Consider the following 17,587-nt stretch of genomic DNA (forward strand, 5'->3'; position numbering starts at 1 on the left):
CACTTGTGTTGCCACTTTCAGGAAACTTGTAGGCCTAGATCCCTCTTTATGTTAATGCGTCTAAGGATTCTACCAGTTACTGTCTACTTTCCTCCTGCATTAGACCTTCCAAAATGCATCATCACGCATTTGTTCGGATTAAATTCCATCTGTCATTTCTCCGCCCAAGTTTCCAGCCTATCTATATCCCGCTGTATCCTCTGGCAATCCTCCTCATTGTCCGAGCTTCCCTCAACCTTTGTCTGCAAACTTAATAATCAGACCACCTGCATTCTCCTCCAAATCGTTTATATATTACAAACAACAGGAGTCCCAGCACTGATCCCTGCGGAACACCACTGGTCACAAATCTTCAGTCAGAAAAACACCTTTCCACCGCTACTCTTGTGTCTTCTATGACCAAGCCAGTTCTGTATCCATCTTACCAGCACATTACGGTTCCCATGTGATGGGAATGGTAAGATGGATCCGTACCAGTCTGCCATGAGGGATCTTGTTAAAGGCCTTGCTAAAGTCCATGTAGACAACATCCACTGCCCCTGCCCTCATTAATCATCTTTGTCACTTCCTCAAAAAATTCAATTAAGTTTGTGAGTCATGACCTCCCTGCACAAAGTCAGGCTGCCTATCGCTAATAAGATCATGTTTTCCCAAATGTGAGTAAATCCTGTCCCTAAGAATCCTCTCCAATAATTTCCCTACCACTGATGTAATTTCCTGAATTATCCCTGCAATCCATACCTCTGGGAACACGCCTGGAACTAAAGAGGATACAAAGATTGCATACAAGGCTCAAGCAATTTCCCCTCTCAGTATTCTGGGACAGATCCCATCAGGTCCCCGGGACCTGTCTATCTTAATGCTTTTCAAAGCACCCAACACCTCCTTTTTAATATTGACATTTACTAGAATATCATCATACTTCTGTCTAGACTCACCATCCACCATGTCCTTCTTTGTGATTACCGATGCAAAGTATTCGTTAATGACCTCATACACTTGCCCTGGCTCCACGTATAAATCCCCTCCTTTGTCCTTAAGTGGACCTACCCTTTCCTAGCTATCCTCTTGCTAATGCCTTCTATACATTCACCCCTATCTGCACCTATGAAGCTTCCCCTTAAATGGATCTAAGCTATTTCCCTCATGTGGTAATGCGTTGGACATTCCTATCATTCAAACATTTAGTGCTTTTTAAGAAGATAATTTCCTTTGTCAAATGAAGCTGAAGGTTGTAGGCTACTTAAAGTTTGTATAGGCATGGCCATCAGAAAGCATAGCTATATACTTTTGCCTGGCATGTTATTGTTATTGTCCTCCTGTGTGATTGATAACACATTTTGGGTCTAATGCTGTGTTTTGTCTCTGGCTGGTTGTACTACATTAAGGTTGTTGGTCACTTTCTGTGACATTGTCCCGTGTTAAAGAGCTTCATTTTGTTTTACTCCTGGAAAGTGTGCTGTTCGAGCTGCGACTGAAGGCAGGATATTAGTGCTAGAAGGACTGGAAAAAGCTGAACGCAATGTGTTACCCGTTTTAAACAACCTGCTGGAAAACCGGGAAATGCAACTGGAAGATGGGCGTTTCCTTATGTCTGCAGATCGCTATGACAAACTGCTGAAGGTAAAGGGGACTTGTTTCATATAATCCTAAAATATTGAGTCCTTTAGATTCTATTTTCCATTTTACTTTGTTGCACTGTTAACTCACGTTTTTCTTTCCAGTAACATTTTATAGAATGACTTTGGACTTATTGCCCCTTTCCAGCACTTTAAAGTCTCTGTAATATTTTAAATGCCTTTTGAGCAACTGTGCAACATATCTCTCTGCTTGGCCTTTCCTCCTTGGGCTGCGATCCCTTTCTTTTTCACCAGTTCCATAAGGTGAGCTGTTTTCATCCCAATGGTAGCTTAATGTTGAGTGTTATCCCAAAGTGGTGTGAAAAAAGTAGTCAGTTGGCCAAAGAGGAAGGAATTAGAAGGGGCAATCATCAGCCTGAACGAAGAGGTGGTTTTAAATAATGGTCTTCTGGGATGAGAGAGAGTTGAAGAGGCAGAGGGCTAAGACTAGTTTTGTGTAGTGCCTCCTGGGAAGATAGTGGTTGTCGTGGTAATGCCATTGGACTAGTAATGTAGAGGCCCAGGCAAATGCTTCGGGACAAGGGGCCAAATCCCTACATGGCAGCTGGGAGGAAAGGAAACATGTTTTCCTTACCTGATCTGGCTGACATGTGACTCCAGACTCACATGAGCAAGGTGGATAACTCTTAACTGCCCTCTGAAATGGTCGAGCATGCCACTCAGTTCAAAGGGCAATTAGATATGGGCAACAAAAGCTGACTTTGCCAATGACATTCGTACCCTATTACAGAACGGAAAAATGTTGGTACATAATGCACTTAAAGTTTAATGTTTATTTATTAATGTCACAAGTAGGCTTACATTAACACTGCAATAAAGTTACCGTGAAAATCCCCTAGTTGTCACACTCTGGCACCTGAGGGAGAATTTATCATGGCCAAAGCACCTAACCAGCACATTTTTCGGACTGTGGGAGGAAACCGGAGCACCCAGAGGAAACCCACGCAGACACGGGGAGAACATGCAGATTCCGCACAGACAGTGACCCAAGCCTGGAATTGAACCCAGAGCTGTGAAGCAGCAGTGCTAACCACTGTGTCACCGTGCTGCCATTTTGGTACATAATGCATCACTTTAAAGTGCAGACAATGTAGACAAATATATCAACCATTTTACGGGCGTCACAATTTGTGAGGTGAACTACCAGTTTAATATTTATTTAGTGTTGGTTGAGGAGTGAATATTGGCTAGGGCACTGTGGGACCTCCCTGTGCTTTCAATTGTGCTATAGGATCATTAGTGTTATCCGATGTTCGAAATGGGAAAATGGGATTTCGTTTTAACATGTCATTCAAAGGATGGCCTGTTTGACAATGCAGCACTCCCTCACTACTGCACTGATATGCTAGTGCATAGTATCTGTTCCCGTGCAAGAATGGGCTGTGATCCTACAACTTTCTGGCTCATGCCACTGCCAAGTTGCAGTAACACCCCCTTTATTTAAGTAGCTAACTGACTTACTTTGAATCTCTAGCAATTTTGTTGCTCGCATTGAAAGGTTTATTGTACAGTGCTGTTTTGACCTGTTGTTAATATGCTGCTCTTCATATAGGAACATACAAGGGAGGAGCTGGAAGCATGGAAGATTGTGCGTGTTAGTGAGAACTTCAGGGTTATAGCCCTGGGTCTGCCAGTCCCGAGGTATCCTGGAAATCCTCTGGATCCTCCGCTTCGTTCAAGATTTCAGGCCAGAGACATTTATTGTCTACCCTTTAAGGTAATCTAGCCTTCCCATACAATGGTAGTATCAGTGGCTAGCTTAATCTAAATGTACTGTGGTTTCTCCATCATGCACAATTAAAAATGATACCACTGTTATTTTGATCTTACTTTAGTGTGTAATGGATTCTTGTATTGCAATTAATGTTTCATAATCTTCATAACTAATTGTACTTTTGTATGAAAAGAAGCTTCAAATAGCTAATCTGTGGCTTTCAAAACTTCCAGGGCATTGAGAACGACAAAACCCTGTTCTCTGCTTGATGGACTTTGATCAATTCAGGAGCAGCCTATTTGTAACTATTAGTCCTTCCAGCTGGGGAAGGACTGAAGCTAAATTCTTACCAGTTTGTTTTAGGGCAGGACAAGCTGGGTGGTGAGCGTGGGAGGGAAGAATGGTGAAACTGAGCCTGGAGAAGAGAGCTAAGGTTAGAGGGTGAGAAAAGGATGGGAATGAGGATGGGGTGAGAAAGATGGAAATAAGAATGGGATCAAGCGAAATAGGGAACGAAAAATGAAAGTGAAGATGGAGAGCAGTATGGAAGTTTTGGAAGCAGGGCAAGTTTTGTGTCTTGCTTTTTGCTGCTATTGGTGTGACAATACTGTGCCTTTAGGAAATGTATTTTAGTTATGTTTTTATTCTTTACTCGTCCCTTCAATATTATTGGAGCCCTTTTGTCTGGATCCAGCAGCACTGTATTGTTGCTGCAACCGCGTAATTGATCTTAATGGTTGCAATGTTTGGTTTAATCTGAACTAATGCAAAGTTCTGTTATTTTGTGTTTTCCCCTGGGATATTTCAGTGTTGATTGACAGGTAATTAGGTTGATTGACAGGTAAAGTCATATGATTTGATTTGATTTGAAATATTACTGTCACGTATTAGTCTACAGTGAAAAGTATTGTTTCTTGCATGCTGTACAGACAAAGCATTATCATTCATAGAGAAGGAAACAAGGAAGTGCAGAATGTAGTGTTACAGTCATAATAGCTGGGGTGTAGAGAACATAGAACATAGAACATAGAACAGTACAGCACAGAACAGGCCCTTCGGCCCACGATGTTGTGCCGAGCTTTATCTGAAACCAAGATCAAGCTATCCCACTCCCTATCATCCTGGTGTGCTCCATGTGCCTATCCAATAACCGCTTAAATGTTCCTAAAGTGTCTGACTCCACTATCACTGCAGGCAGTCCATTCCACACCCCAACCACTCTCTGCGTAAAGAACCTACCTCTGATATCCTTCCTGTATCTCCCACCACGAACCCTATAGTTATGCCCCCTTGTAATAGCTCCATCCACCCGAGGAAATAGTCTTTGAACGTTCACTCTATCTATCCCCTTCATCATTTTATACACCTCTATTAAGTCTCCCCTCAGCCTCCTCCGCTCCAGAGAGAACAGCCCTAGCTCCTGCAACCTTTCCTCATAAGACCTACCCTCCAAACCAGGCAGCATCCTGGTAAATCTCCTCGGCACTCTTTCCAGCGCTTCCACATCCTTCCTATAGTGAGGTGACCAGAACTGCACACAATATTCCAAATGTGGTCTCACCAAGGTCCTGTACAGTTGCAGCATAACCCCACGACTCTTAAACTCCAACCCCCTGTTAATAAAAGCTAACACACTATAGGCCTTCTTCACAGCTCTATCCACTTGAGTGGCAACCTTTAGAGATCTGTGGATATGAACCCCAAGATCTCTCTGTTCCTCCACAGTCTTCAGAACCCTACCTTTGACCCTGTAATCCACATTTAAATTAGTCCTACTAAAATGAATCACCTCACATTTATCAGGGTTAAACTCCATTTGCCATTTTTCAGCCCAGCTTTGCATCCTATCTATGTCTCTTTGCAGCCTACAACAGCCCTCCACCTCATCCACTACTCCACCAATCTTGGTGTCATCAGCAAATTTACTGATCCACCCTTCAGCCCCCTCCTCTAAGTCATTAATAAAAATCACAAAGAGCAGAGGACCAAGCACTGATCCCTGCGGCACTCCGCTAGCAACCTGCCTCCAATCCGAAAATTTTCCATCGACCACCACCCTCTGTCTTCGATCAGACAGCCAGTTACCTATCCAATCGGCCAACTTTCCCTCTATCCCACACCTCCTCACTTTCATCATAAGCCGACCATGGGGGACTTTATCAAACGCCTTACTAAAATCCATGTATATGACATCAACTGCCCTACCTTCATCAACACACTTAGTTACCTCCTCAAAAAATTCTATCAAATTTGTGAGGCACGACTTGCCCTTCACGAATCCATGCTGACTATCCCGAATTAATCCGCACCTTTCTAAATGGTCGTAAATCCCATCTCTAAGGACCTTTTCCATCAATTTACCAACCACCGAAGTAAGACTAACCGGTCTATAATTACCAGGGTCATTTCTATTCCCTTTCTTAAACAGAGGAACAACATTCGCCATTCTCCAGTCCTCTGTCACCATCCCCGTGGACAGCGAGGACCCAAAGATCAAAGCCAAAGGCTCTGCAATCTCATCCCTTGCCTCCCAAAGAATCCTAGGATACATTTCATCAGGCCCAGGGGACATATCGACCTTCAGTTTATTCAAAACTGCCAGGACATCCTCCCTCCGAACATCTATTTCCAGAAAGATCATCTTAAGATAAAAGAAAGATATGACTGGGTGCAGCTAGGCTTTCACAGAGAACTCAAGGCAGTCTGCTTTTGGGATTTTTGGAGAGTTTGCTGCCCCTGTACCTCTTGCTCTGCCTGATGTGGAGACTGGAATCTGCCAATAAATAAGCCTTTTTTCTGAGATTCTGCTGCCCGGGCGGAACTTTCTCTGGAAGTTGCTGCATGAGAATTAGAATTCAGTTGACTGTCTGGATCACGCTCCAGCAGTGTCAAAAGGCTGGAAATCTAGTACCTACATAAGCATCTTTGGTGCTAACTGGTTCGAGAGAAGGGATTCATATCTGTGGGGGATACTGCTGAATTGGAACAACAGAGATAGCTAGCTGTTAAAAATTATCTTTTGTCATGTTTAAGTATTTTAGTTGGTAAAGGTTATGATTTTTTTTTGTTATATTCTAACTGTATTCTTAAATAAAGTTTGTTTTGATAAAAGCTTCCTCGTGGGCCACTTGAATGGTATCTGGACTGACACACCTTATGCTCACTCTAATGCCAAAATCAAATGTAAACGTTAGGGTCCAGGCTAACTTCACAAAATACTTTGGAGTTTCTGATCTGGTCATTATCATTAGATACCTGTAGCTTCTTTTGATGCATTACTTATGGGGTCTGGCCCGTTTTCACATACAACGGAGTCTGGATATTTGTAGTAGGGTGGGGTTGGGTGCCAGAAGGGGGGCAGTCTCAATTTATGTTCATAGACCCTCTAATATATGGGGACGGGTAGAAGATGTTTGTGTCAGGGGTTGAGTTCTTGGGGAGGTTGAATTTCTCGTATATTGGCCTAACATTTCTGCACAATCTTTTAAGATTCACTCGCTCATTTTGAAATGTATATGCAGCCCCCAGCTCCAAGATATTGGACAACCTTGCAGTAGACCATGGCCCAGCATGAGTTTAGGAGCAGGTGGATTTCAAAGGAGAAAATAGCAGGGTCGGACTTTGTCGCTTGAAGGAATTCTGAGTCAGCCAGCAATCTGCTTCTGTTCTTCACTCCTTTTCACTTTATTGACAATGTTAATTTTCATTATTTTGCCAGGACCAGTTGGCAGTCTTGTATGCTATTGGACCAAATGTACCCTCTGAAAGGTATGGTTGTTTAATGATATCTGTAAAGCAAGCACAGAGTCACAAACCAGCTGGGCAACCAGTTAGGCAGCTGGGTGTATATCCATTATCTCCTCTCAGTGTCTGTCTCTGTTTGTGTGCCTGTTATTGTTCCTGTCTCCCCAATTTTATTCCCTCAGTATTTCATTGTCTATCTGTTTGCTTTTTAAACCTTCTTTGGCATTGTAATGGATACATCCCCACATTCACTCACTGTGTACAAAGGTCCCAGCATTGATTCTCCCAGACAACCAAATAATCACTTCCTGTCGGAGCTCCACGCACAATCACCCAGTCTCTCTGCATGCAGCTAGTCGCCTTCATTAACTGCCTACTTAATACATTTAATTCTACCTAATGGATGAACCTCCAATGGAGAATTGCCCAGGTCAAGATGTACAGGATCCATGGAATTAACTTTAAAGATCAGGGTTAAATTATGAGGACAGGTTGCTTTTAGCTGGACTTGAGTTTAGAAGGATGACTGACTCAAAATGATAATTTTGATAATGATAAATGATGATTCAATGGAGATAGAGACAAAGAAAGTATTTCCCTGGTGAGAGAGTCCAGAACAATGAGATAGAACTTCAAATTTAGACTGAGGCCGACAGGCATGAAATCAGAAAGTGCTTTTTCATGTGCAGGTTAATGGAAATTTAGAACACTGCACCCCCGCCCCCTAAAAACTTTTAGATCCTAGGGAGATTGGAGCTTTCAGGACTGAGGTTGATAGAGTTTTATTGTAAGAGCGAAAGTAATAGGAGCAGGAGGAGGCCATACAGCCCATAAAGCCTGCTCCAGCTTTTAATAAGGTCATGGCTGATCTGATTTTAGTGTTATTCAATTTTCCTGCCTGCTCTCCAACAACCCTTAACCCTCTTCGACAGTTCAAGCCTTGAATGTATTCAGTGACCCAGCCTCCACTGCCTTCTGGTAGAGAATTCCAATGACCTGAGAGACTAAATTTCCCCTTATCTCAGTTTTAAGTGGGCAATCCCTTATTCTGCAGCTGCATTCCTTATTTCTAAATTCCCCCACAAGAGGAAACAACCTCTTAGCATCTATCTATCCTGTCAAGCCACTTCAGAATTTTATGTTTCAATAAGATTACCTCTCATTATTTTAAACTCCAATAGGCCTAACCTGCTCAACCTTTCTTCAAAGGAGAGCCCCTTCACCCCAGGAACCAGCTGAGTGAACCTCTGAACCACATCCAATACAAGTATGTCCCTCCTTAAGAAGACCAGAACTGTACCCTGTACTGCAGGTGTGGTCTCACCAGTGCCCTGTAACAAGACTTCATTATTTTTATATTAAATTTCCCTTGCAATAAAGACCAACATTCAATTTGCTTTCTTATTTACTTGCTGTACCTGCATGCTAACTTAATGTACAAGGATACACAGCTACCTCTATTCTGCAGCATTCTGTCTCACTTTGTTTCAATAATATTCTGTTCTTCCTAGCAAAATAGATAACCTCACATTTTCCCATATTATACGCCATCTGCCAAATGTTTACCCATTCATTTAAACTATCTATCTATTCCTTTGCATCTTCCGTTGTATCTTCCTTTTCTACTTGCTTTTCTACCCATCTTTGGCTACAATGCACTCTGACCCTTCATCCAGCTCATAAATATAGATTGTAAATAGTTGAGGTGCCAGAAGTGATCTGTAGTGAAGTGAAGTTTAGCACTCCACAAGTGGCCTAATGGACAAAGACTGATCTTCAGAGCCAGGAATTGTGGGTTCAAGTCCTATATGGGGTGTGAGGACCCGGGTTCAATCCCTGGCATCTCCAGAAAGCTGCTGCATTGTTGGCGGCACAGTGGTTAGCACTGCTACTTCAGAGCGCCAAGGACCTAGGTTCAATTCTGGCCTCGGGTCACTGTCTGTATGGAGTTTACACGTTCTCCTCGTGTTTGCGTGTGTTTCCTCCAGGTGCTCCGGTTTCCTCCCACAGCCCAAAGATGCGCAGGTTAGGTTGATTGGCCATGGTGAGTTGCCCCATAGTGTCAAGGGGACTAGCAGGGTAAATACATGGGGTTAAGGGGATAGAGCCTAGGTGGGATTATGGTCGGTGCAGACTTGATGGGGCGAATGGCCTCCTTCCGCACTGTAGGAATTCTATGATTCTAAGAAGTTACATTTTGCCAACCTGAAAATGATGCATTTATCCTCACTTTCTGTTTCCTGCTAGTTAGCCAATCCTCTGATTGTGCTAATATATTACCCTCAATGTCATGAGCTCTTACCTGGTAACGTAACCTTTTAAGTGACACCTAAAGAACATAATGACATAAGAAATAGGAGCAAGACTTATCGAGCCTATCATCGATCAGTACGTTCGTGGCTAATATTTGGCTTCACTTCACTTTCCTGCCTGCTCCCCATATCTCTTGATTCCCGGAGAGACCAAGAAATTAGTCTATCTCAGCCTTAAATATAATCCCTATCCCTTGATCACTGGTTGTTCCAACTGTTGTGCTTGAAGTTCATCCAGCCACAAGGGAGACAACAGTTCTGCTTGGGTAAGGTCTTATTAATCCTCCAAATAATGTGGATCCTCTGAATACTGCAAACCTCACATGTCAATTCATGCAGGCCCTGAATCTGGCAGTTGGCACTGCTACTTCATAGCGCCAGGGACCTCGGTTCAATTCTGGGTTAATTAGTTTGTGTTCCTGAATCATGCTGGGAGCATTGACTTCCACACCTGAAATCCCAATACCTGCGCCCATTGCAGAACATTCTGTGCCCAGAGGGTTTGAAATTTACCCTCACTTCAGAAGACAAACAAGAAAACTTCTACAAATTGCAGTGTTGTGTTATTTCAGCAGAGTGGGGTTTCGTTCTTAAAACTTTACTGAAAATTATAATTAACAATCAGCTGTCTAATTAAATGAAAATCTACATTTGGTTGGGAACCTGAAGCTCAATAACTAAAGTATTTATTCTATTTTACCAGAGTATCTCAGATGTTATCTTTCGCAACGACCCTCTGCTCTCAAGAGTCCACAACCCTTGGTCTGCCCGAGTTCCCCATTGATAACTTAGCAGCTGTCGTTAAAATCATGGTATGTACTACTGAAAGTAGAGTATTCGAGTTTTAATTCTTCGGACAGTCTAATTAATGTGCTGCTCTCTGACCAGGATGCATTTCCCACGCTGTCTGCCCAGCAACTGCTCCACAGACTTTATCCATATGATTTAATGCTTGGAAAAGAAGGTAGAACTGGAGTGGAGGACGTAATGAAGGTAGGAACCATTGCGAAAATGAAGCCTTTGTTATTGTGAGCAGTGTACTGAACAATTGTTCTCTGATTGCCCATTTAGACCAATTCTCCACAAGGAATGGCCCTTAAAGGGACAGACCAGGTTAGGTGCTGAATATTGCAGCTGAATATGTTCCACACTGCAAATGGTGTCATGGGAGGTCACCTCTGATTTTTTAAAAAAACTTTTACTGCTACTTAAATGTAACTGGTCACCACATAATACAAGTGCAAATATTTAAATTAAAAATAAAAGTTTCCAGTATTAAGATAAAGAAGTGGTGCTCCAATGTGCTCTGTCACATTGCTGTACAATATGAGCTTGTATCTATTATTTGCTGGGCAGGGAACTCTCAATCAGATGACTATCCCACTGGAATGGAGTGAAAATAAAAGGAAAAGTGAGCTTGTGTATTCCTTGCAAATGCCCCTGTGAATGGCATCATCAAAAATTAGAGTAGAGAAAAACAGAGCAAAGTATTCTGAGAAAGCAGAAATACCCAAAGTAATCCCAAGAAAGTATATGTCTTGATAGCTGTAGGTAGTTCTGAGTAACTATTGGAATCCGCTTATTGCTTTCTGTTTTTCTCATGGGGAGTAATTGCATTTGGTTACAGAGGAGAATTACAGGGATGCTGCCAGCTGGAAATTTGCAGCTATGAGGAAAGATTGGATAGATTGGGGTTTTTCTCCTTGGAACAGAGGGGAGATTTTACTGAGATGTACAAAATTGTGAGGGGCTTGGATAGAGAGGATGGGAAGGGCAGATTTAGCAGCGAGGTTAGTGACTCGGGGTCATAGATTTGAAGTGATTGATCAAAAGATTAGAGGGGAGAGTAGGAAACACTTTTTCACCAAGGGTTGTAAGGGTCTGGAGCTCACTACCTGAAAGAGTAGTAGAGGCAATCTCACTTGATAAGTGTCTGGATTTGCACATGAAGTGCTGTAACCTGCAAGGCTATGGACTAAATGCTGAAAAGCTGGATTAGGCTGGTGGCTCGTCATTTGGCGGACGCAGGCACACTGGGCCGCGTGGCCTCTTTCTGTGCTGTAAACATTCGATGATAAAGCCTCTCGGGCAGATGTAAAAAAAAATCACATGACGCTTACTTACTTGGAGAAGAGCAGAAAGGTTCCCCCTGATTTCCTTCTCCCTCAACTACTATCACAAAGGCAGATCACGTGATTATGATTGCATTGTCAGTGGGATCATGCTGTGCGTAAGTTTGGTTGTAAATTTCCCCATATCAGAATCAAAGCTACAGTTCAAAATATTTCATTGATTGTGCAGCATTTTGATTGAAGTGATGAGAAGTCCTCTAAGTGCGATCTGTTTCTGTATTTCTTTTCTCCAGGTGTGTTTGTACTCTGTCTTGACAGAACCAGAAAACTGAAAATCACGGTGCACTGCGACATGAGTTCAAATCCTACCACAGCTGCTGGGGAATTTAAATTCAATTAATTAATAAAAGTCTGGAATAAAATGCTAGCCCCAATAATGATGAATATGAAACTCTCGAATTGTAAAAACCTAGTTGATTAGCTGATTTATTTGAAGCAAATAAAAATAAGCAGATGCTTGATTCCCAGCTGCTGCTCCCAGTTATGTGTGTACTGTATGCCATAACTTTCTCCTTCAATTAAAGAATTACCAGTAGGTAATTAATAATCACAATGTTGTGCGATCCCTTAAAAACTGGGATCAACTTTGAGGCTAAAAGCCATGAGGTGACTTTTACACAAGGTCAACTTTTCAATGTTTTATGTATGGCATGTTGACTGCACAATTGTCTGAAGTTTATAGCACTCTACTTAGAGGATGTATGCATGTTTTAACATCTATCCCTGTGTTTCTCTATCATAGTCTGCAAGGATTCATATCTATGCTGTTAGAATCATGGAGAGTTTACAGTACAGAAAGAGGCCGCTTAGTCCATTGTGCCTGCACCACCTGAAAATTGAGCCTCATCCCACTTTCCAACATTTGGTGTAAAGTCCTGCTGGTTACAGCATTTAAGCCATGATGTGGAGATGCCGGTGTTGGACTGGGGTAAACACAGTAAGAAGTCTCACAACACCAAGTTAAAGTCCAATAGGTTTATTTGGCAGCACTAGCTTTCGGAGCCCCAAGCCCCTTCTTCAGGTGAATGAGGACTCGTGTTCACAAACAGGGAATATAATATAATATAATATAATATAATATAATATGCCCTGTTTGTGAACACGAGTCCTCATTCACCTGAAGAAGGGGCTTGTGGCTCCGAAAGCTAGTGCTGCCAAATAAACCTGTTGGACTTTAACCTGGTGTTGTGAGACTTCTTACTGTACAGCATCTAAGGCAGACATCCAGGCACTGTTTAAATGAGTTGAGGGTTTTTGCCTCTACTAACCTTTCAGACAGAGAGTTCCAGACCCCCTCAACCCTCTGGGTGGAAAACTTCTTCTATCAATCACTTTAAATCAATGCCCCCTAATCACTGATCTCTCTGCTAAAGTAAATATACCCTTCCCATCCACTCCATCCAGGCCCCTCACAATTTTGTACTTCTCAATCAAATCTCCCCTCAGTTCCAAGCAGAACAACCCCAGCATATCCAATCTTTCCTCAGAGCTGCAATTTTCCAGTCCTGGCAATATCCGCATAACTCTCCTTTGGACGCTTTTTAATGCAATTGCATCCTTTCTGTACTGTGGTGACCAGATCTGCACAGAGCACTCAACTGTGGCCGAACTAATCTTTTATACATTTCCAGCATAACCTCCCTGCTGTTATATTCCATGTCTCGGCTAATAAATTGAAGGATTCCACATGCCGTTTAACCACCTAATCACCCTGTCATAGAAACCCTACAGTGCAGAAGGAGGCCATTCGGCCCATCGAGTCTGCACCGACCACAATCCCACCCAGGCCCTACCCCCATATCCCGACATATTTACCCGCTAATCCCTCTAACCTACACATCTCAGGACTCTAAGGGGCAATTTTTAGCACGGCCAATCAACCTAACCCGCACATCTTTGGACTGTGGGAGGAAACCGGAGCACCCGGAGGAAACCCACGCAGACACGAGGAGAATGTGCAAACTCCACACAGACAGTGACCCAAGCCGGGAATCGAACCCCGGTCCCTGGAGCTGTGAAGCAGCAGTGCTAACCACTGTGCTACCGTGCCGCCCACAAAAATTGAATTCAAATTCCAACCTCTGCCGCAGCGGGATTCGAACCCGGGTCCCCAGAACATTAGCTGAGTTTCTGGATTAATAGTCTAGCGATAATACCACTCAGCCATCACCCCCCCCCACCTGTCCTACCTTGAGGGATCTGTGGACATTCACTTCAAGGGTTTTATTTCCTCCACTCCTCTCAGTATCCTCCCAGTTATAGTGTAATCTTTTGCCTTGTTTAACCTTCCCAAATGCATCTCCTCACACTTCTCTGGGTTGAATTCCATTTGCCACTTTTCTGCCCACCTGACCAGTCTATTGATATCTTCCTGCGCTCTGCAGCAATCCTCCTCGCTATCGACGACATGGCCAATTTTTGTTTCGAAGAATGGTGATGTGGTCAGCTCCCAAACCTTTGCCAGTGGGTTCCTTTAGCTGATGAGGTGTCACTCAGCTCATGGAACTCTGGTTTGATTTTCTTTCACTCCTTATGTGATGCTCCTGCAGTTTCATCTGGAGGCTCTCTGCTCAGCCTAGCCCTGAACGCTGAATGAGTGATCTGTGAACTGTCTGTATGGGACCAGACTCGAAGAACTACTTTCATTTACAATCGCATGACATCAGTGTGATCTTCCCAAGCTGGGAATCTTGAGCACCTTACAGGATTACTGCCCTGTTAGTATTGCATATTTTTTGAGACATATTATTTGATCAGCATAGCAGAAATGCTCTGAGAAGGAGAATGCCATTTACATTGTGAATTTATTGATGTTATCATGATGAACCACTTCCATTGGAATCAATAAGTTGAAAATCTGTTTGTTTTAGACATTTGAGTTGCTGGGCTCTGCAAGTTCCCCGACCCCAAAGGCAGTGACTGATATAAAAGAAATCGATGGACAGACTTCACAAGCCATAGCCACTGTTCAAATTGGTGACCAGGAAGTAGAATTTCAGGTAATAAAGTAATGGTAGAATGGATGGAATACATATGCGTTTTATCACTTGCCCAGTTCCATTTCTAAAATTCGGTCCAGTGCCTCTTATAGGACTTTCTAAGCGCTGGCTTAAAATGCTCTCCTGGATGCACCTTAAGAATTCTGCCCCTCTAAGCCTTTCATACTTTGCCTATCCCAATTAAGTTGAAATCCTCCACTATTATTACCATATAATTTTTACACTTCTCTGAGATTTGCCCACACAGCTGCTCTTCTATCTCTGACTGCAAAATGATCGCCCCATTTTTGTTTTTAATTTCTACCCATTTGGCCTCAATTGATGAGCTTGCTAAGATATCATCCCTCCTTATTGCAGTAATTGACTCTTTGATAATGTAACACCCACCTCCTCTTTTACACCCCTCTCTTTCTCGCCTGAAGATTTTATACCCTAGAATGATAAACTGCCAGTCCTGCCCCTCCCTCAAGCATGTCTTGGTGATAGTTATAATATCATACTCCCATGTGTTAATCACCACCCTCAATTCATCTGCCTTACCTGTAAGATGCCTTGCATTAAAATAAATGCCATCCAGCTTTGCCACGTTCCTTTGTGTCTTAATATGTCTATCTTTGCTCTGCCTTCCAGACTGACTTGGTTTTTCTTCTCTATTTAGCTGTGCATCACCCCCTACTAAACCTCCACTCTGTATTCTATCCCCCTGCCAAATTAGCCTTCATTTCTTCAATTTTTTTGTATTTGGGTCCTGTTTTGTGTCAAGATATTTTTGACGATAGCAATTGTATTTTAGCTTTACTGAACAGCCCTGCTTTTTCAACTTAGATAGAATATAGAACAGAGAATATGCTTCAGAGATATTATAACGATATACCAGATCATAGACAAATAAATATATATTTGAGTACTCGGAATATTCTGTTTGATTTGTCTGCGTAACTTTGTATTGATATAAAGGTCAGGCTTCTAATCAGGCAGAGTGATTGTATGGCAACTTTTTTTTATGTGAGTAAATTGGGAGTTACTGTCAATTGGCCACTCTCAGTTGTTGCTGCTTGATTTGACTTTGATTTGTAGATCTGTGAAATTGATCTGTTAGTAGATTGATGGCATGAATGTAGTCGTATGCAGCACCGTCCTTTAAATTGTCCATGGTGAAATTACTGTGGAGATTAACACAGTGATTGTGCACACCCAGTAGGAGGTTGCATATACAGGGGTTTTTTTTGAGAATCAGGTTATTATATTACAACACTGACTTTAGCCCATACTCTCTGTAAACACACCATCTGACTGAGTGAAGGGAATTCGTCCTAATTTTTGCGCAGCATTAATAGTAATCTTAATTCAGCGAAATTTGCTTTGATATGAATAAATAAAGTGGACTACTTGAATTCAATTTTCTTTTCGGTCCAGTAACACGAGCCACATCCTTGATTAACAGTGTCTCATCAATGACCAACAATTTAAATTAAAGTTTGTTCCATACTTGTCTAATATTGACAACTATTTTAACCATTGAAGCCATTTGGAAATCATCAGTCATGGAAGCTGGAATATATATTCCAGTTTAATGTTCATATTCCATTCCTATTTGGATTCTATTTTACTGTCCTGTAATGAAGAACCCTCCTGATTCGCATGGCTATGAATTAAAAGCGATCAGTTTATCTGCTGTGTTTCTTAAAGCCTCCTACCCTTTTCTGATTGAATAACACCAACACACATACACAAAGTTATAGCGAAATGGAGCACAGAGTTGCATGAACAATGTTATAAGATAATCGAATGACTTAAAATTTTGCAAATCTAATATTAAAGGTGTTTCAATATTGTTGAAGGTAAGGTGGATCTGTTTTTAATCTATGAATTTTATAGATTCCAATTGGAACAAGATCTTTAAAGTTTCACACAAGTACACCGAATTTCATCAGGACATCCAGTCATGACAGGCTCCTGGCAGAGATGATGCAGTCACACATGGTAAAGGACTTGTGTCTCGTTGGTGGAAAGGTAATACAAAAGTGGATTATGTTATGCATTGCAAAGCTCCTAATGGCACCAATTTTAATTGTTATATATGATTCATTTAGAAATTTTATCAATTCTATTTTATATAGGGTTGTGGCAAAACTGTGATCACTAAGGAATTCGCTGACCTGCTGGCTTATAGAATTGAACCCATCACACTATATCAGGTAACCTTGTATGTGGAGTAAACTAAATGTTTGTTTTGATAATATTAAACAGCAAAAACAAGAAATGAAAAACTAAAAGACAATGCTTGACAAACCAGAAGAACGGTAAATTTGAGAAATGATATTGGCCAAAAATATAAGGAGCATAGAACATAGAATTTAGGGTTGCTGACGAAGCATTTGTTCTGCATCCCTAATTGCACTTGAGAAAGTGGGTGAGGTACTGTTTTGAGCTGCACAGTGTCGAAACCAGAAGTTTGGAAAGCCCTGTACCAGTACTTAGCAGGTCTGAGAAAGAGAACCTTGCAATGACCTCAAATGACAATAATTCAGGTGAAAACTGTAAGAGGTTCACTTAATGAAGAAAAGAAAAGACAGACTGGACGTCTTGTAACTTCAGGATGTCCCAAATTGCTTTTATAACAATGAGGTACCAAAGTGCTGATACCAATTTGAACCTATCGAGGTCTCACACACGGCAATATAATAATGAGCAGATCATCTGTCTAGTGATGTTGAATGAGGAATAAATATTGGCCAGGATACTGAAACAAAGACCCTGGCTCTTCCTTGAAATAACACCATGGAATTGTTTACATCCACCTGCGTGAGCAGATGGGCCTTGTGTTAATGTGTTAGCTGAAAGATGCCACCATTGACATGGCAGCACTCACTCAGTCAGCTTGGGATATGTACACCAGTTTCTGGAGGTGGGAGTGGTGCTTGAATCAATTACTTAGAACTCACAGGTGAGAATGGCTGCACTGAGCCACAGCTGACAGCTGGGCCAAAATGGAAAGGATCAATGGTCAAAATAGAAAAGGGAAAGTGACTGAAGTGAATGATAT

At 42.0% G+C, this 17,587-nt stretch overlaps 1 protein-coding gene across 1 annotated transcript in view; it reads left to right on the forward strand.

The window, feature by feature from the left end:
* The window catches only part of vwa8 (von Willebrand factor A domain containing 8), a 375,899-nt gene that overhangs the window by 66,292 nt on the left and 292,020 nt on the right, over nucleotides 1-17,587 (forward strand). Inside the window, exons 5-12 of the mRNA XM_078232307.1 lie at nucleotides 1,456-1,623; nucleotides 3,193-3,357; nucleotides 7,073-7,122; nucleotides 10,114-10,222; nucleotides 10,299-10,403; nucleotides 14,413-14,541; nucleotides 16,420-16,554; nucleotides 16,662-16,739. Coding sequence (XP_078088433.1) covers nucleotides 1,456-1,623; nucleotides 3,193-3,357; nucleotides 7,073-7,122; nucleotides 10,114-10,222; nucleotides 10,299-10,403; nucleotides 14,413-14,541; nucleotides 16,420-16,554; nucleotides 16,662-16,739 — 939 coding nt within the window. The remainder of the gene's footprint in view (nucleotides 1-1,455; nucleotides 1,624-3,192; nucleotides 3,358-7,072; nucleotides 7,123-10,113; nucleotides 10,223-10,298; nucleotides 10,404-14,412; nucleotides 14,542-16,419; nucleotides 16,555-16,661; nucleotides 16,740-17,587) is intronic.

Source organism: Mustelus asterias, chromosome 17, assembly GCF_964213995.1.
Source record: "Mustelus asterias chromosome 17, sMusAst1.hap1.1, whole genome shotgun sequence".
NCBI lineage: Eukaryota > Metazoa > Chordata > Chondrichthyes > Carcharhiniformes > Triakidae > Mustelus > Mustelus asterias.